General features: G+C 38.5%; 1 protein-coding gene across 14 annotated transcripts in view; it reads left to right on the forward strand.

The window, feature by feature from the left end:
* RAD50 (DNA repair-recombination protein (RAD50)) overlaps positions 1-20,631 on the forward strand; it is a 75,358-nt gene that overhangs the window by 49,330 nt on the left and 5,397 nt on the right. For all 14 annotated transcript variants that reach the window (XM_088870206.1, XM_088870204.1, XM_088870207.1 and 11 more), the window contains 8 exons: positions 5,025-5,233; positions 5,554-5,755; positions 6,299-6,468; positions 6,553-6,877; positions 18,631-18,756; positions 18,872-18,924; positions 19,577-19,727; positions 19,805-19,867. In XM_088870206.1, coding sequence (XP_088726332.1) covers positions 5,025-5,233; positions 5,554-5,755; positions 6,299-6,468; positions 6,553-6,877; positions 18,631-18,756; positions 18,872-18,924; positions 19,577-19,727; positions 19,805-19,867 — 1,299 coding nt within the window. The remainder of the gene's footprint in view (positions 1-5,024; positions 5,234-5,553; positions 5,756-6,298; positions 6,469-6,552; positions 6,878-18,630; positions 18,757-18,871; positions 18,925-19,576; positions 19,728-19,804; positions 19,868-20,631) is intronic.

The following is a 20,631-nucleotide window of genomic DNA, read 5'->3' on the forward strand; positions in this document are numbered from 1 at the left end:
AACTCTTAGGCTCACAACATGTTGCGCAAGATCGATTGTGAGCCTTCTACCAACGAAGGTTTGGGCGAAGGAAGAGGGTTAATAGCTTCATTCCAGGCGGTAGAGGAGGTTGGCTGTAAGTATAGCCATCGCCAAGGATTGGGATACAACCCTTGGAAGTGAAGCAGAGGCCAAGGAGAACTGCGACCAATCTTATTACATTAGCCGAACTAGATGAATATAAGGCTCCGGTAAATGCGAATCAGAATATCCTTGGTACTGTGTCCGAGGAGAATCATGACTCGTCGGTCTTGTCGAAATGACGGATAGCATAACAAGCCCCTCAAGTCGGTCTGTTGTTGGTGATGGCTCTAAAAGCGCCTCTGCTGGGTCTGAATGGGCTGGTGACCTTGCTCTTAGCAAATGCTATCTAAATGAAAATGCCTGTCATCCTCAGATCTGATTAGATTGTAATATGACTTTCCACGATGGGGATCAGAATGACCTCAATAATGAGGAAATTCCAGTCATGAAAGAGGAGGCACCTCACAACAATTTGGAAGGTGGCCAAGCAACCGTGGACGAACTTATGGAAGTAGATTTGGGAGACTAGGGTGACCTAAAAGCCTACGTTTCTTAGCGTGTCTCTAAGTCCAGAAGAGAAAGACTGTTACGTTGCATTCCTTCGACAAAACAAAGACATCTTTGTATGGATGTATAAGGAAATGCTAGGGCTAGGCCTAGGGTGGCTGACCATAAGTTGGCAGTTGATCGAGAGGCAATCCATGCGAAATGCGCCCTTGTAAACTGCAACCAAAAATAACACCCAAGATAGAAGTAGAAGTGGGTGAGCTTCTCATGGCTGGGCTCATCCGAGAGGTGAAATATCCAAAATGGATCGCAAATGTGGTGCTAGAATAAAAAGAAAAATGGTAAAATTCAGGTCTACTTTGATATCAGGGATCTGAATGCGGCATGTTTGGGGGATGAGTTTCGCTACCCAGAACAGATGTCATGATTTGATTTTACCTTAACCTGTGATGCCTTCTCTTTCATGGACGATTATTTGGGTATAATCAAATTAGGATAGCTCTAGAAGATGGGGCTCTCATTGCCTTTTGGACTATAAAAAGTATTTTCTACTATAAAGGGATGCCATTTGGGCTCAAGAATGCGGGTGCCACGTATTAGCAGGCAATGACTACCATAAGCAAGGAAATCTTGCATGATGTAACATGGATGATATGGTGATTAAATCCTAAGAGCGAAGCACTCACCTACAAGATTTTGAGGGTGTATTTCAAAAGCTATGACTCCAACTATGATGAACCCCCTTAAAGTGAGCCTTTGGCTTGAGGTCAGGGAAATTGCTCGGGTTTGTAATGAGGCATGGAGGTATGGAATTGTTTTGGTGAAAATAAAAGGCATACAAGAAATGCCACCACTGAAGAACCTGCGGGAACTCAAGTCCTTGCAGGGAAGGCTAGCGTACATCTAGAGGTTTATATCAAATCTCTCTGGGAGTTGTCAAGGCTTATGACAAAGAATGTGCCCTTTATATGGGACAACTTGCCAAAAGATCTTGGACAACATTAAGGCATACCTCCTCAATCCATGGGTATTGTTGGTGCCCATTCCATGTAAACCCCTTATTTTGTATGTTCATGCCCTTTGAAAAATATCTAGGGGCTCTGCTGGTCCAACACAATGAGGAAGGAAAAGAAGTGGCGTCGTACCATTTGAATGACACAATGAATGAAGCAGAGCACAATTACTATCCTATTGAGAAATTGTGCCTAGCTCTGATGTTCGCGATACAAAAACTCCAACACTACCTCTTAGAGCACAACTAATGTCATAGGCTAATCCAGTCAAGTTCCTTATGTCATGGCTAGTGCTTTTTGGTTGGCTTGCAAAATTGACATTACCCTAAACATATGTACCCCAAAAGGCGGTGAAGGGACAAGCCCTTGTGGACTTCTTGGTAGCTCATCCTCTATTTGAGATGCTCTGGTCAGGGAGGCTCTTCTAGATGAGGAAGTTATGTGCCTATCGTCTTTTTCCAAATGGAAAATGTACTGTGATGGAGCTTCCCAAAGCTTGGGTGTCGGAGTCGACATCCTGTTTGTGACTCCAGGGAAGCTTTTATGCCTTATGCATTCAAATTTCTGAAGATTTGGTCAAACAATGAGGCAGAATATGAGGCACTAATCACAGATTTAAAATGGCTTTCGAAATGAGAATAAAGAACCTGGATGCCTACGGAGACTCACAATTGCCAGTAAGGCAACTTAAAGGGATGTATGAGGTTAGGAAATTGGAGTTTATTCCTTACTTCAACACTGCAAAGCATTGCTTGCAATGTTTGATGAGATTATGGTTAACCACATCACCCTCCATCTTAATCACCGTGTGTCCTTCATTCTTAAAGGAGTCGGTGCTAATCCCAATCAGGGTAAGGCAAATTTTAGATCTTGATCAGGAGCTCGATCCATATGTAGAATGGGACCTCAAAGATGCTTTCCCACCATACCCGTTTTGCAAGGGTAGCCCAACTACGATGTGCATAGATGTGATAGTGGAGGACTGGCCTCAAACCTTACTCGAGTGTATACTACATGGGCGACTTCCAGGTAACCGCAAGGAGCGGATTGCCTTGAGAAGGCTGTCGACGAGGTATACTTGTATTAATCGGCTCTGCACTTGTAGTAATTGGTTGTTGTATGACAGGTTTTTCAAGGGCATTCTACTGCGATGCTTGTCTTGCATCCTCCCCATCACTTTGAGCCAAGAGATAAGCTCCACTTGAGTAAAATTTCATCACGATAAACAGTCCTTCCCAGTTGGTTCACACTTTCATCTCTTCTCAGGATGCCTGATCACTAGAACCAACTCCCCATACAGGTTTCGAAACCCCCAAGATCCCACTTCTCGAGGTCTTCACAGGTTGAAGAGCATGCGGTTATTCGTACCTCACATTCTGTTGCAGTGCTTGCATAGTCCTTTACCAGGCAACCTTTCTCCACCTGAGCTACTAGTACCAGGCGACCTTTCTCTCTCTTCTCTCAAACATACAACATATAGGAACTCTTTACCAGGTAACAATGCCAAAAACTCTCTGGCTCCATGGAGTCAATCCCACTGGTCTGAGAAAGTCATTCTTACCTTTCTCCAACGATCTCTAAGAATACCAACCTCCACACTTTGACATGGGTTTCCTATTGAGCTACCATTAAAGTTGAGCTTTACATTTCTCGTAGGTGAATAGTTTGTCTGTGTGACAATTTGTCAGGACTTATTGTACCCAAGTTTTTCAAGAATCCTTGTACTGTAAACCGCTTCAATGCATCACAACTAGAGCAGAGTGGATTTCACACACTTCTTTCTCTTATTATCTTTCTTGGATTAAGGGGGATTTCATGCACTTATTTTTCATATTCTATTTCTCTCTCTCTTTCTCTTCAACCTTTTTTTTATCAAGAATGACTTGAACCAATACCAAAAATTTTTAGGCAAATACCATTTGGACTGGAAGTCCGTTCTTTACATGGGATGGACTCTAGGAGATGAATCACATCTTTTTTTCATGTGATGCAAATCACTAAGGTCTAAGATATGGCAGGAGCACCACTTGAGATTCTTCTAGTGGCGAGAGCTTGGCCAAGTTGCCCAAGCGCATCTAGAAACATTAAAGAAAGTGTTTTGGTGGATGCAGATATAGGTATACCATGTTCTTGCTTGGTCTTAGTATGGATAGAGGAGCCATCGGAAGTATGAATAGCTGCTGCAAGTAAAACAGGATGCATCCTTGTTGCCCATTTTTTGGCTAGGTTCTATCATTGATATAGTCTTTGTCAGTTCCTTGCCTTGTGATAAACTTATAAGAGTTTTAGGATTCTATAGTGGTTCTTGTCGTTGCAATACCATATTACCACTCCAAATTATTGACATGGTTTCTAGAATAAATTTATCATATCAGGTTATTGTGATAATTCTTATTACAATTGTTAAAGGCATGCCTGATTATATTAGTGATTAACTTTTATAGCATAGTCATACCAGTCATTTGTCACTAAAAAATTGAGTCAAATTACCGTAGTAGTCACATTTACAGAATCAAGTAACCCAGGCCACAATGGTTGCAATCTTGGTTACGCGATATATCACAAATTTCCATTATTATGTCTTGAGAGTGGAACCATCAATTATATCTCTTCTTATCAGAATATGTTTGGAAAATGACATGCTGGCAGTTCATATCTTTACAATCTAGATTTGCAAAATTTGCAGTCTTTGTGTCCATGGAAGCATTTTTGGCCATGTTATGTATACACAATAAGAAGTTTTGAAAATTGCTAAAGGGACAAAATCTTAAATGCAATTAAAATAACTAGTCTTCCATGCTGACCTTCTAAACGGCCTTTCTTTTCATCTTATGCCACCCATCTTGTGAGTGTCACTTTGTGACCATTCGCCAGTGAACTATATATGTAAGAACTGGCTAGGGGTTCAGAAATGTGTTTTGTGGTTCACTTAATACTGTAGCTTTTTATTTTGTAATTCAAGAATGTATCTCGTCATTCTTAGCACGCTTCTAACTTTTGTATAGTTATATCAAGATAATATATATATTTTGAGTTTATGCTGTCTGAAAAATTCTTTTATCATTGTTTAATGGCATATGCAATGCCTAGATTTGATATTTTATATACTTACATTTGTGTCATGTGCAATACCTATATCTGCCAACTCCATGCTACAATTGCTTAAAGGTATGGAATGAAATCCTCTATTTTACATTATGTGTGAATTGTGATTGTTATGTTCATCATAAGGAGTTCAATGGGGATACATTGGTCTTATTTATTTATTTATTTTGTGGACAAGATTGTAAAACAATGTTAGTACTCATTCTGCACTCTATTAGTTTGTAAAGATGTATACGTTGCTGTATTTCTAGTCAATTTTTAGATGTTACGCATGATAACACTTTCTTTTGTATATGTTCTTAAATAGTAGGCATTTACATGTTGCACACTTGGCAGCTTGTTGGTATAGTAGCGCAGGCTAAAGCAGAAAAGGATTCGTTGGAGAGCTTGGTCCAACCAGTTGAAACAGCAGATAGACTTTGGCAAGAGATGCAGACTATCCAAAAGCAAATTGAAGATTTGGAATATAAGCTTGACGTTCGTTCTCAGGGTGTCAGATCATTGGAAGAGATTCAGGCTGAGCTGACGAGTTTACAAGAAACAAGGTAGGGTAGGGCATATTCTCATAGATTGCACTCCTACATGTCAAATAATTAGCGTCTATGTCCAAATATGGTAATTACTTGTTTTCGTGTTCTATAATTTCACTGAATACATGGCCTGGGTACACCTTCTCTGCACAATACCAAACCACTAGGTGGTGAGATAGTGTGGAAAGACGCCAAGAAGAAAGGTATCCTAAAGGCTGGCCGCTCTGATATGGCTACTTCATGGTTTACATCTATGATACTATTGGCAAGGTCTCTCTTATTCAATCTGATCTGGTGATCTTTGCTTGATATGGAGCTTTTTCTTTTTCTCCCAGAGATAATTTGACCAGGCAACTGGAGAATCTAAGAGAAGACCAAAGCTACATGAATAATGATCTGGCAAATATGCAGATGCGGTGGCATGCTGCAAGGGAAGAAAAGTTGCAAGCATCTAGTAAGTTAACTCGAGTCAACGACTTAACAGAAGAAATAGAGAGGCTGAAAGAAGAGAAAAGTCAAATGGATATTGACATTCAGGTAGTTTAATGTATATCTATTTCGTAAAATGCATGCTTCCTTTCCAGTTTATTTTAGGTGCACCTGAAGCAGCATTGGTGTTTTCTTTGCAGTATGTTTTTCTGGACAATGGATGTTAGTTTCATCATTACTAGAAGCTACGTTTTCTTATTTTTGATAGTTGACAGTTTTGTTGGCCCCTCCTCGTTTATTTTTGTTTACGTGATTCCACTTATTCTTGGGCCTTTTTCTCCATCCCATTTATATGAACTGCATCTCTCCTGTTAATTTCAATGTTTTTGCCTTGTATTATATGCACTATTTTTTATGAACCACATCTTGTCAATGTGATTTTGTTCACTTCCTATTTTATAATCATGTTTATTATCATTGCTTTGGCCTTTCCTATTCTGTAGCAAGTTCATAAGTGCAGCATCCACTCGTACTCTTTTTAGGTCTCTTTTATTTTTAGCACCTTCTGCTAGAAGTTTATTAATTAAATTTCCCAGGATTTATAGAATGTGATCCTTTTTAATAATTCGTCGTAACTGTTGTGTCTTCCAGCTTCTATCAGAGGCTCATGTACCATTGTCCAAGGAGAAGGATAAGCTGTGGAAGGATCATAAGGATATTAAACTGAAGTTTGAGCATGAATATGATGAGCATGCTGAAATTCTCAGAAGTTTCCAGCACGAAGTTGACACCCTCTCCACTTATGCATCAAAGATAAAAGCGTATGTTTCTTATATTGTAAAACACTTTCTTTTTGCTACAGTATATTCTGATTCTGGTGTTGTGCTATTGTAACCTCTTTCTAGATATAATGATTCAAGAAAAGGAGAAAGGCTCAAGGAACTTCAAGAAAAGCAATCACTTTTGGAATCTCAGCTGCGGAAATGTGAGAGCCGGAAAGTGGAAGTTTCGGCAGAATTAGACAAAAGCAAGGAGTTGTTGCGAAACCAGGATCAAGTGAAAAGAAATATTGATGACAACTTAAGTTACAGGAAAACAAAGGCTGAAGTTGACGATCTTACTCATGAGATAGACTCTATCGAAGATAAGATGAAGAACATTGGGCCATTTCAAGTTTTTGAATCTGATCTTAAAAAGCAATTGCAGGACAAGGAGAGACTTCTTTCAGAGGTAATTGTCTGAGTCGTGCTCGCCCTTTAAGCTATTGCATTATTTCACGTTTGTTATGAAAATGGATTGAAGATGCTTTTCAGCAATTCATTCCTTCACATACTTCAGTGGTGGGGTATGATTTTCTTTAGCGACTTTAGATATAACCAAGTCCTTACTGTAGGAACGTTTATAGATAAGAGTATGGAGTTAGTGCATACATTGAGACGAATGAGAGTAAACATAAGTGGAAAGGGGAAAAATCCAAGGACATAGATGTGTATAAATTTTGGTATACATGAAAGGATGATAATAGAAATGACGTAAACATAATAGTAAACAAAAATTTAAAAGGTAAAGTAGTTAATGTCAAGAGAGTAGGTGATAGGCTCCTATTAATGAAACTTGTATCAAGGGAAACGATAGTAATCGTAATTAGTGCTTATGTACCACAAGTAGGACTACATGATAGAATTAAGAGAATTTTGAGAGGACATGGATGGACTACTCCAAGACATACCAAATGGAGAGCTGACCTTTTTCGGAGGGGGTTAAATTGACATGTAGGAATGGATAATAGAGGATATAAAGGGGTACATGGGGGATATGGGCTTGGTGAAAAAGATGAGATGAGATGGGTGAGACTATTCTAGATTTTGTTATGGCCTACAACCTAGCAATAACAAACAATTACTTTAAAAGCAAGATGAACATTTACTAACCTATAGTGGATCATATGAAAGCCTGATAGACTTTTCATAGTTAAGAAGGTAGATCGACCATGATGTAAAGACTGTAAGGTTATCTCAGGAGAGAGTTTGACTACGCAATATAGGCTTATGTTTATGGACGTCTGCATAAAGACATGGAAGAGAAGGGGTGAAATTAATAGGTGTACAAGAACTAGGTACTGGAATTTAAAAAAATGAGAAAGTAGACTTATTTAGGGATAAATTACTTAAAGAAGGAAAACTGAACTCTGAACATGAGGTCAATGTTATGTGGAATGAGATGGCTGATTGTATTAAGAAAGTGGCAACATAAGTTCTAGGAAAAACTAGAGGGAAAAAAAATTCCAATGAGTAAACTTGGTGGTGGAGTGATGAGGTTCAGAAGGACATTAGTGAAACATGATCATGTTATAAAACTTGGCAATGTAATAGAAATGATCAAAACTTACAAAAAAAATGCTAAAAAAATATGCTAAACAAGTAGCAAGGGTATATTTAAGTGATATGATAATTTATACAGTAAATTGGAAACAAAAAAAGGTTAAAAAGATATCTTCAAAGTAGCAAAAATGAGAGAAAAAACGTGTAGGGATCTATACCGTATTAAATGGCATTAAGAGTGAGGATCTATAAGTCTTAGTGAAGGATGAGGTCAATGAAAGGTGGAGAGTTTATTTTCAAAAATTAACTAACGAACACAATGGAAACACAGCGGTAGAAGGAACTGTTGGCAAAATGAAGGTGGGCGTCATAGATACATTCGTAGGATTAGGATATTGGAAGTGCAAGAAGTTTTGAAGATGATGAAGATAGGAGAGGCTTTAGGACTAGATGGTGTCTTGACAGAGGTTTGGAAGTACATTGGGGAGATTGGCAATGACGGGCTGACCAAGTTGTTTAACAAGTTGTTGAGAACAAAGCAAATGGCAGATGAATAGAATAAAAGTCTTGTGGTACCTATTTACATAAAAAATGAGACATAAAAGATTGTGTGAACTATCGAAGGATCAAATGAAGTTGTGGGAGAGAGTGATTGAGCAATGACTAAGGCATGAAGCAAAAAACCATTTCAGTTTTATGCCTGCGAGGTCAACCACTGAGGTTATTTTCCTACATAGGAAATTGATTAAAAAGTTTAAGGCGAAGGTAAAAGACCTCCACATGGTGTTTATTGATATCGAGAAAGCTTATGATAGAGTACCTCGAGATTTTCTTTGGTAGGTGTTGGAAAAGGAGTCTCCAGACACTACATTGATTTGGTGAGAGATATGTACAAGGGAACGCTTACGATTATGCAAACAACTAGTGGAGAGACGAGTGAGTTTTCAGTGACAATAGGTCTACAACAGGGGTTAACATTGAGCCCATACCTCTTTATCTTGATTATGGACGGCTTAACTAAGCACCTACAAGATGAAGTGCTGTGGTGTATGTTGTTTGTGGACGACATGGTTTTGATCGATGAGACCTGAAGCAGCGTCAACACAAAGTTAGAACTTTGGAGGGATGCTCTAAAATCTAAAAGTTTTAAATTAGTTGGACTAAAACATGATACATGGAATGCAAGTTTAGTAATAATAGGAGTATAGACGAGGAAGTAGTTAAGAATGACGACTAAGAAATACCAAAAAGAGCACACTTTTAATATCTTGGGTCAATAATACAGAAAAATAGAGAGATTAAGGAAGATGTCGCACATAGAATTAGAGTTGGGTGGGCGAAATGGAGATGTGCAACTGGAGTATTATGTGATCGCCGCATACTAGTGAAGCTGAAGGGCAAGTTTTATAGGTTTGTTGTGAGACCAGCCTTGCCCTATGGAACAAAATGTTGGGCGGTCAAGAAACACATATCTATAGAATGAGTGTAGATGAGATGATGATGTTGAGATGGATGAGTGGCACGACAAAGAAGGGATAGAATTTGAAATAAATACCTTTGGGAGAATTTAGGTGTGACACTAATAGGTGATAAGATGTGATAAAGTAGACTTAGGTGGGCTGGCTATGTGCAGTGTAGACTCAATACAACACCTGTTAGGAGTGCAAGTTAATTCAAGTGGAAGGCTAAAAAAAGGCAAAGACTAGGCCCAAAAGGATATGGTTGGAAGTAGTGAGAAAAGATACGAGGACTTGTGGCTTCACTAAGGGTATGGCCCTTGATAAAGCATACTGGAAGACTAGGATTCGTGTAGCCGACCTTAATTAGTTGGTAAGGCTCTGATGATGATGATGAAGGATGTTTAATGGAAATATTTTGGGTATGATATAAACATTGACACATGGTGGTGGGAGAGTTGTACCTTGTGAGAATCATTCTAGAATGTCATGAACCTCCTTTAAGTTGGGGATTTTCTTCGAATGTTTTAGGAAGCCTGCCTTTCTCATAATAAGGATAGGGGTAAGTATATTAGGATTTTGAGTATTTATAATTCCACTTATATAAGGATTTGTGTTGTGAAATCCAATTAGATTATGATTAGGTTGCCAAATCCTTTTAGGGATTTAGGCTGGAATAAAATCAATGGAGGTTTCTAGAGAATGTGAAGCTTTTGAGAATTGTGAATAAATTTAAGGAGGTTGGCCCCCCTCAAAGTGGCTAAGGGACACACTCTTGAAGACGCATTTATTTGTTTTTTCTCAGCATTATATATTGATGTTTCTTGGTTTTGCATCATTTGGCATATGTGTTGTATCAATTATGCCGCTAGTTTTCACTTTAATAGTTCTGTCCGACAGTATCCATTGTTGCTCACTTGAATTTTGTTTTTACTATGGCATACAGTGAATTGATTGAGTGGCATGTGATTTATAGTCATTCTATTTCCCTGCCTAAAACAATTCCATCTTAGTATTAGCCTTTAATGCCAAATTCCGTTGCTACAGCATTTTTCTCCAGGTTCTGTGATGACTTGAGCAATCATGTTAATTCATCTTTAATCGCATAATTTAACTTTCAACATTGGCCTTGAAGAAATTGCTTTTTGCAGCCGCTTTTCTACATTTTTTAACCATCTTCTTGGATGTTAAACCTTGTAGATGGCACTTTATAACCTTCATGGTTGATCAACTCTAGAGTTACTCCACGTAAATGTAGTTTTATTTATGCATTTAATTGTGTATTTTTTAATCAAATATACTGAAACTTTTATCCTCTGTATTGCTTGCTTCTGTATTACTTGTAGTACAGGTTTTTTGATTATTGGCACAAGTCTTTGTCTTGTCACATTGCATTCAATAATGTGGGTTTGAAATGCTCTATAGACTTTTGTCCATTAGTTCTGGGATGTGGCAGCCCTATATGTTCTGGCCCTATTTTTAGAGTTCTATAATGGGGACATCATCCACCAGGGAACAAACTCTACATTTATTGCCCTGGTCCCAAAACTCGAAGGAGCCAAGGACCTCAAGTATCTTATGCCAGTAATCTTCCTTAATAGTTCCTACAAGATTATCTTTAAAGTGTTAGCATCCGCCTTCGGCATGTGCTGACACAGTAATCAAATTCGGTGGCATAACACTTTATGCTGCTTCACTCTGAAGGTGTATCACCACATATGCAGTGCTCAATTCTGTTGTGAGAGTGATTATTAAAGGTTTAGTCAACATTATATTGTAATTAAGTCTCTAAGGACGTATTTGTCCTTTCTTCCACAAAAGGACATTCTTGTACAGCAAGTAAATCTTTAATAACTAATATAGAGATGACCTAACACCACCTTCTCTCTTTCTTCCTCTCTTAACATCCTCTTCCTTCCTCTTTTTCTCTCTCACTGAGCGCTCGATCTCTTCATCTTTTTTCTTCCTTTTCCTCATCCTTTGATCATTTACTGCTGTATTTTAAACTCACTCTATGTAGGAGGCTGCTTATGGGTAGAACCCATGAGCCGGAGTAGTTTGGCCATCGACTGCCACCCCGGGGGTGTACTTTTTGCTTTTAGTTTTTAATAAATTTGTTGACTGCATCGGAAGTGATGCACCTACATCGAGACCGCATTGAGGCACGAAGTGCATTGGAGCCCCCTCATGCATCGTGTTGTCATCCTGCATTTGATAACCTTGTGTGCTAAGTTATGTAGTGCCCCATCTCAGGAAACCTTCATGAAGGTTTGACAAATATTGGATGGTGCTTTGATAGCACAAGATGCTATCCATTCTCGGCAGTCCAAATCTTTGGTCTTGGTGTTTAAGCTGGATTTGGAGGAGGCGCACGACCATGTTGAATGGGACATATTGGAGTAGGTCCTTGGGCTTATGGGTTTTGGCAATAGATGGAGAGAAGTTGGATCCTGGTCTGCATTGTTTCCCCACTTCTTGGTTCATATCAAAGGCTGTCCTCAAGGTACTTCTCCTCCTCATGGGGCTGTTGCCAAGGAGGCCTCAATCCCCCTTTTTGCCATTGTGGGGGAAATTTTCAGTAAGTCTTATCTCTGACCTCTATACAGTAAAAATTTCCTCAAAGAGTTCTACTCCTTTAGTAGGGGTTCCCTCATATTTACTCTATGTTGATGGCATTTGTGTTCTGTGATGTGGATTGACTCGAGATTAATCTACCCAAGACTATGTAATCTGGATGTGTGTGACCCTCAGTGGCTAACAAATGCTGCCTAAGGGGTTCGGATGTGGGATTGAGTAATTGCCCCCTCTGTACCTTGTCTTGCCACTTCCCCTGGTAAAACCTGGAAATATACAATGAGTTGGAATGTTGAGAAGTTCGAGAGAAGACTAACAGCATGAAGGTTAGGTGCTTGTCACTAGGGGGACGGATAAACCTTATCAAAGTCACTTTCCAACATTTCGGTATATTCCATGCTCTCTCTTCGGGATGACCATGTCCATCCATAAGAGACCGGAGTGCCTGATAGACTTCTTCTGCTCTGGATCCAGAGGGACACAAAAGTTTTACCTTGTGAGCCAGGATGTGGTCTTAAGTCATAGCAGGAGGTGGGCAGGAATATGAGACCTAAAAATCTGCAACTCAACTCTGCTTTGTAAATGGTTGTAAAGATCTGCTAATTATATAGTCACCTTCGAAAGCATGTTCAAGAAAATTATTGCCTACATGAGTAGGGATGGTTACCCAATGGCCAAACACGTGCATGTGCTTGAGGAGAATGGAGGGGTATTGTCACAGTGTATGACAACTTTTATCTGTCCTGCCCTCTTCGTGGCAAAGATGGAGGAAGAGTGAGACGGTGGAGGGACCTATGGACTAACATCTTGAAGGTTAGGTGCTTGTCACGAGGGGGAAGCATAGGCCTTATCTTTTTTTTTTTTTGGAGAAAGGATAAGCCTTATCAAAGCCACTTTTCAACATATCAGTATATTCCATGCTTTCTCTTCGGGATGACCATTTCTAGCCATAGGAGACCTGAGTGCCTGATGAGAGACTTCCTTCGCTCTGGATCAGAGTGACACAGAAGTTTTACCTTGTTAGACAGGATGTGGTCTAAGTGAAAGCAGGATGTGGGCAGGAATATGAAACCTAAAAATCTACAATTCACCTCGGCTTTGTTAATGGCTGTGAAGCTCTGCTAATCATTATAGTTTCAAGAAAATTATAGCTAGATGTGTAGGGGTGGTTACTCAGTGGCCAAACAACTGCATGTGCTTCAGGAGCATGGAGGGGTATTTTCACAGCATATGGTGACTTTTATCTGTCCTGCCATCTTCATGGCAAAGATGGGGCAAGAATTAGACTGTGGAGTGATCCATGGGTTGGGGATGGTACCTCTGACAGCCTGTTTCCAACAATCTTTATCATATCCTTAGATCAAAATGTCTTGATTTTGCAGCCTTAAGAGGAGCTAGGAGGCAACTGGTTTGGACATCTGGGTTTAGGAGAAACTTTCATGATCTTGAGATCCCTGCTTTGGTCGCTCTATTGGATATCCTTAACCAAATTATCTCCTGAATGGGCACGGATAAAGACCCCCCTCTTTAGGTATATTCTCAATCTCTTCTATGTTCTCTACAGCCTCCCAACAGTGGTCTTCCATTGCTAATAGGGCTTGGAGTGCACTTGTCTCCCCAAAGATCCGGACTTTAACTGGTTGGTCATCTCTAAGAGGGCACTAACTGTAGACCAGATCCAAAGGAGAGGAGTACCATTGCCCAATCAATATGTGATTTGTAAGGAAGTGGAGGAAACAATGACCATTGGTTCATCCACTGCTCTGTGGCAGCCAGCTATGGGTGTTCATTCTTGGCATTTTTGAAAGGGAGAGGGTTTGGCCTCAAAATGCCCAACAAATATTTTCAACCTATTTCTTTCTTCCATTCCCAGCAGTGCGGCCTGTTCTTTCGACATGCCATTATTTTGGCATTGAAATTGGTCCTCGTGGATCGAGTGCAACTCTTGAATTTTCAAAAGCAAGGGAAAGGGGTGTGTCTCTTTGAAAGACAATTAGCTCTAGTGTTGGGCTTTCAACTGGAAGGAGTTTTGGTTCGTCTAACTTTACTTTATCAAAAAGTAGGGTATCAATCAAAATGCTTGCTTGATGGCTCTTCCGAGGTATCTAATCTATAATGGCTTGCTTCTTGGGTCCATCAAACCCAATTTCGATGGTTGCTCTCTGTGAAGGGCGTGGCTATGTAGAATTCCAAAGTATAAATTCAATTTTTTTTCTTTTTGTTATTAATAAGTGGAATTTCTTCTATCAATTCCCACAAAATACAGAAATAGAAAATAAACCTATTGCAATCTAGGATCTTTATTTCTTGCTACCAAATAAAATTTTATTCAAAAAACTAAGTTCAAACTTACAATATGAATTCTTATAGAATTAGGAATTCTAATCTAAGTAGGTATCCTAGTCCAAGTAGGAATCCTAATCCAAATAGGACTCCTAATACAATTCCTACTAAACAAATATGAGTCAAGAACTACAAAAGAAAATTGATAAATAAGACTGGTAAGACTTAGTGAACCTTTACATGGGGTTTGTCCCCTTAGGACTTAGCACACCCCACACGTGATTACCAAACGGATGTTGTACTTTGATCTTTTGTCCTGCTGAATCCTTAGAACTAGGAAGCACCTTTAGAATGCTTTATCAAACAACAATGGGGCTGAGAGCATGGGCTACTACATTTAGGGTTTCTTTAGACCCCTTTCAACACCTTTGGGGCATGCCTCGTGTGGCATCTTCCCTAACCAACACTAGGGTTGGGCGTGCCTGCTCTCTATATCCTAGGTGGTGCGTGCCACCCCTAGGTCTCTATCAGGGGCATGCCACCGAGAGAGAGAGAGAGAGAGAGAGAGAGAGAGAGAGAGAGAGATCTGAGAAACAAGGGTAAAGAGCATGAGGGGAGGACTCGTCCTCATATAGGCCTCAAGGGCATCCTACTAAGTGGGATGTGACGCCACCTTCCCACATGGATCCCACGTCCCACAACCATATGGGTCCCTCTAGTGGGGGTTGGGCCGTTGGCCCCCCTCCCACGTGGATCCTCCACACACCCAAAAAAAAAAAAAGCTCCTCAATTTTGGAGATTACAAAAAATACCATTTTAGGCATTTGATCATAAAATAATTTATAAAAGATCTGAAAAATATAGGAATCGGGCTTGGGTCAAGGCGGTAGTAGCTGGGTTTTCATAGCACCATGTCTCAAGTTCCATTCCTATGTAACCTTGTCAAAAAAAAAGAAGTCTGAAAATATTTGAAAAATATAGTAGCGTAAATGAAGCTGAAAGTGATATTACGAGTTATTAAAAAATCTAAAACACATGTATAAAATATCTGAAAAATATAGGAATCGGGCTTGGGTCAAGGTGGTAGTAGCTTGGTTTCATAACACGACGTCTCAAGTTCCATTCTTATGTAACCTTGCGAAAAACAAAATTTGAAAATATTTAAAAAATACTGAAGGGTATATGAAGCTGAAAGTGATATTATGAAGTTTTAAAAAATCTAAAGCACTCAAAAATACTTCTAGAAGTAAATCGGTACCAATCGATGCAAAAACGTTAATTGTTAGGGCACTCCATCTGTCTTAGAAACTGTGATCAACGAGTATCTTCTCAAACCAGCTCAACTCAATGGGACTCATAGCCCATAGTCATGCGTAGGGGCTAATGATTGGTCCGTCAAAGCTGGAATTACAGTCTTAGTATGTGGATTATAGGTTTCCCCCGCAGAGCAAGTCTCATGCACATACCACGATAGTGCAAGGGGGACTCTCTCTATGTGCATGTACACATATCCCTCTATAGGGTTGTTTCTTAGAATGCAGCTGTTTTATGTCTATGCCGTGTGAAAGTTCTGTTGAGGATTTGACCCTCACTCTCATAAGCCTATAACAGCACACAGGAGACCAGGAAGCTCTCCTATCCTATAAACATCGTTCCTGGGCATCTCTCCGAACTCAACAAGGGATCTCTTGGAAACCCTCAAAGGTAGTGCATGTACCTAGGTGAAAGGGTTTTGCATATGACTTGGGCTATAGACCACTCAAACCTAGGTCAGTCAACCGGCATACACTCCACTAAAGTTCACAATGCACTATATTTGTTATTTTTACATGCTCTCATGGGCTTTAAAGGCCACAATCCTCAATATTCTAGGTAACCTAGGCATGTTGGAAGTAGGTGGCATTTCCAGATACGATTTAATTAAATTTAATTAAATTAAAATTTAATTACAATTAAAATAAAATAAAATAAAATAAAATAAAATAAAATAAAATAAAATAAAATAAAATAAATTAAATTAAACTCAAACCTAGGCATATTGATGATAATTACAATTTAATTAAATTAAAAGAAATTTTAAAAATAAGTGCAAAAGGATTGCTTTTCTCCTTCCCAACAATACATAAAATTCCAAAACAGTCCCTCTTGCTGTCCTAGAACTTGCGTGATCTTCCATGGATGATTCGGGATTGCTCTGGCGTCCGTTTGGCCAAAAGATGATTGCTTTCTTGTCGGGCTCGGCATGACGATCGATTTGATACGAACTTCGAGCCATGGATCTCATTTGTAGGCCACAATCATACGGCTTGAAATTTGTAACCTTTTGCTTTCTGCCTCTGTTTGGGCATAAATTATTCTATATACAATTTTGTAATGCCCTTTACTATTAATACAAAAGTCATCTTTTCCCAAAAAATGAAAAAATTGTTGCAAGTTTCAAATATTTTTCTGCTAATCTTATCATAACCAGGAAAGTTTAGACTTGGAAAGTAAATTGTTTAATGGGAATTGTTGTTCGTTGGGTACTTGAACGAGAGCAATTTTCTTTTCTCTCATGTTATTGTACATAAGTTGCACCATTAAATGTGTTCTTATGTTGATAATATCCATTCATTAATTACATTTTGATAGTGCTCACTTTCTAGTTGAAAATTTAATATCTTGCTTGGTATTGAAATCTCTCTCAAAAAAAAAAGGGTAAGAGTTGTTCCTTATTCATAGGGAACTTTCAATGTACTTCCATGATTGGGAATGAGATAACTAAAACCTTTTGTATGTAAGAATTATTCTTTCATATTGTTGGAATCATTTTACTTTGTTCATGGCTATCAATTAAGGCGCATATCTGTCTTTATCCAGACCATGGTTCTTGAGTGTGGCATAGTGAGGATTTGGTCCTTCACCTAAAGATGGGTTGTTACTTTATCTTCTGTTCATTACGTAATGATCCATTTCTCCAAGTTATGTATTCATTGATTTTGGTCATCACTACTAAGAAACATGATTGCTTGGAAATTACCTTGCATGGTCTCTCTCTCTCTCTGTGGACACACATACACACACACATAAATTTATCAATGTATATGTATACATGCATACACGTGCGTGCATGAGTGTGTGGACGTCCATGCCTACACATAATGAGACAAATAATTGTCCTACTTTAATATTTAACCTAGATACATTGTTTCTTTGACACGTTAAAGTTCTGTATCATGCGTTGGCCTGACATTCTTACAATACATAGGCAGATGTGTTATAAGTATACGCCAAAATGTTAAATATGTCCAATCATTCACCATAATGTTGAATCACTTTTCTCCTCATGGTCTTGTAGATGGCAACTGAGCATAGTTTAATCTATTACGTAACGAATACATTTGTCTAGAATACAAAATATAATATTTGGTTCATTTTCAAGGGATGGAGCTACCAGCTCCTTGCTACTCATATTTTGATTTTGTATATATATGTTGGTTTACATGTATGTGCGTGCATGTGCTTCTCCATATCTATGTATTTTTTTTTTTTTATGTGTGTGTGTGTTTGTGTGTTCCTGAATGCATGTGCGTGCGAATGTGGCTTTGTATCTATCCATATATAAACAGAACTATTTATAACCTTATTTTCAGTTTTGTGTGGTTGCATCTGGTTTCCTTGAGGTTTCCCAAACCTGTTTACCCTTTTTCTGTTACATGAAATCAGTTAGCGCCTAAACTAGACAGGTCATTAACATATCCTAGGGAAGCCACTGAATACACAGAGGGGTCTTGATGAGTTCCTGGGTTGTTTTGGATACGCTTGGGGGGGCTTGAATCATTGTGTTTCAGTTTTAGTTTTGCTTGTTACCTACCACAAAGTTCTTAAGAGATTCTCAGAAATAGGAAAGAGGAAGAGTAGCAGTCTCCATCTGCTCAACAGATTAGTTTAACTTGGCTGCTTAAATGTAAAATATGAAGTCCGACATGGTCTATCTTGTAGCTCAATCTCTTCCACTATTCAGTGGAATAATTTGTTGTTATAAGTCTGGAGTAGTTCAATATACCAATGGATATGCTCCTTGGAACTTTATCTCATTATGCAGAGTTATTCAATTGTGATAATGCGCTTCCTGTCTGACAAAAAGTTAATGTCATTTCCAGTTTCTTTGATGGTATCTGATGTAATGGAATTTATCAGTTGTCTTTTATTTCATCTGTACTACCATCTGCAGTCATTGAAATTTGTGAGATTTCCTTGGTCTTGTTGAATGATAATGTGCTTTTTTAGTATGAAGATGGTTTTTTCTTTTAATAGATCTCATATTAAAGTTAAGAAAATGTATTTGATTTTCACCTTATTTTTACAGTTGAACAGATGCCATGGAACAATGTCAGTTTACCAGAGCAACATTTCTAAGAACAAAGTAGACCTTAAGCAAGCACAATATACTGATATTGACAAGCGATATTGTAATCAGCTAATTCAACTCAAGGTTCATACTTACAGTTTTATGTCCGAACTATTTTGCATTGTCCCCCCCCCCCCCCCTTTTGTTCCTTTTTTTAACTTTTAATAGTTTGTTCATTTGCCGCTTTGCTTTACTACAGACCACTGAAATGGCAAATAAAGACCTGGACAGATATTATAATGCTCTTGACAAGTGAGTTCTGACTTTTCCTGATTTGTATTGTTCATGATGTTTGAGTAATCAATATTAATACATTTCAGTTACCTTGAGACTTAAACCATCAAATATTATTTGAGACACTTTTTTTCTGTGTGAGTGTGATACCATCATCCGAGTACAGATATGGTTCTAATCTCAGGACTTGCCCTTGTTGACTCAGCTCAGGGTTCCATATACTAGAAAAATAAATCGAAGAGCCCTATAATGACTCTCCAAGTCTTACCAAGGACTCTCTAAGTCCTTATTAGAGATTCCTAGCGTTTGTAACTTTTTGGTTTCATGGCTGCCAAGTTAATTTTCACTTTCTTACTAGAACATGCTTCTATGCTGTGGAACGGGGTGGCAATGTAACTATTTCTTCACCCTTTCTCTATTTCTTCCTTTATGTTATCCATTCAGAATTTTTCTTATTCCATTTTTTCTTTTTTAAATAATATTTCTTCGAATCTCACTCAGGATTCACTAGGGATGAGTCTCATTTTCCAGCTTGAGGGTGTGAGGATTCGGCAAGTCTTAGATGATTTCAATTTTGAAAATCTTTATATGTGTTTCTATAAAACACATCAGAAATTTCAATATGAAGTTTGGGATTTAATTATCACTTAACATCTCTTCTTTCTTGTAGAGCCTTGATGCGCTTCCACACCATGAAAATGGAAGAAATAAATAAAATCATAAAGGAACTGTGGCAGCAAACGTACAGGGGACAGGACATTGATTACATAAGTATTCACTCTGATTCTGAAACCTCTGGGACACGTTCTTATAGTTATCGGGTATGTGGTATGAAAACCCATAGTCATTTTACATATCTGGAATTCTATACATTCTCATCTTACATTGTTTTGTTTAGGTTCTCATGCAAACTGGTGATGCTGAGCTGGAAATGCGAGGAAGATGTAGTGCTGGTCAGAAGGTTTGGCCTTCTTACCTTAATATTTCCGTAAAAGTTTCTTCTTCAAGGTAACCAGCTATAGTAACATAAAGTGCATTTCACTTTTGAAGGTTCTCTAATGATGTATATACAGAATTATCCATTGCGTCCATGCCATCCTGTCCCATATCTACTGCAAATCATTTTACTCGATCTTTTGTACCATGTCTAATGACAGATATTAGTCATTACTCTTTCACACTTTAAATGTTACATTTTCAATTTTATTTTTTTTATTTGGTCAATGAAGATTAGACTGTAAGTATGGTGAGATCTTCATCTCAGAATCCTTCAAAATAAGGAGGGCCTCAGAGAATTAGATGTATAATTCTGGAGTTTGATCATGAGTGATCTCTTGATAATGTCTTCATGCAATGTCTGATAAGGGGAAGTATGGAAAGTAGTGAGGCAAGCAATGGAAGTGAAAATATAGGTAAGTGAATGAAAAATAGGAGTTCTTGAAGTGAGTCAAGGCTGTTTGGAATTTTAGGATGAAGATTGTTTGAGGTAAGTCGAAATTTGTTGGGATAATGCTAGAGCTGTGATGAATGGAATGCTTGAATCCATGACCTATGGCAACTTAATCTTCACCAATTTGATGTGGAGATCATTGTTGGCAGCGATAAGACAATGAGTTCTGAAAATGTGATTGTAGGGGTTAAGGTCTTCCTACCAAAGTCGAGGTTAGTATAGCATGATTGATTGGATGTTTCTTGCCTGCATCCTGTTATAGGTGAATCATGGTT

Source organism: Amborella trichopoda, chromosome 6 (genome assembly GCF_054954075.1).
Source record: "Amborella trichopoda isolate Santa Cruz 75 chromosome 6, AtrichopodaSantaCruz75HAP2 v2.0, whole genome shotgun sequence".
Lineage (NCBI taxonomy): Eukaryota > Viridiplantae > Streptophyta > Magnoliopsida > Amborellales > Amborellaceae > Amborella > Amborella trichopoda.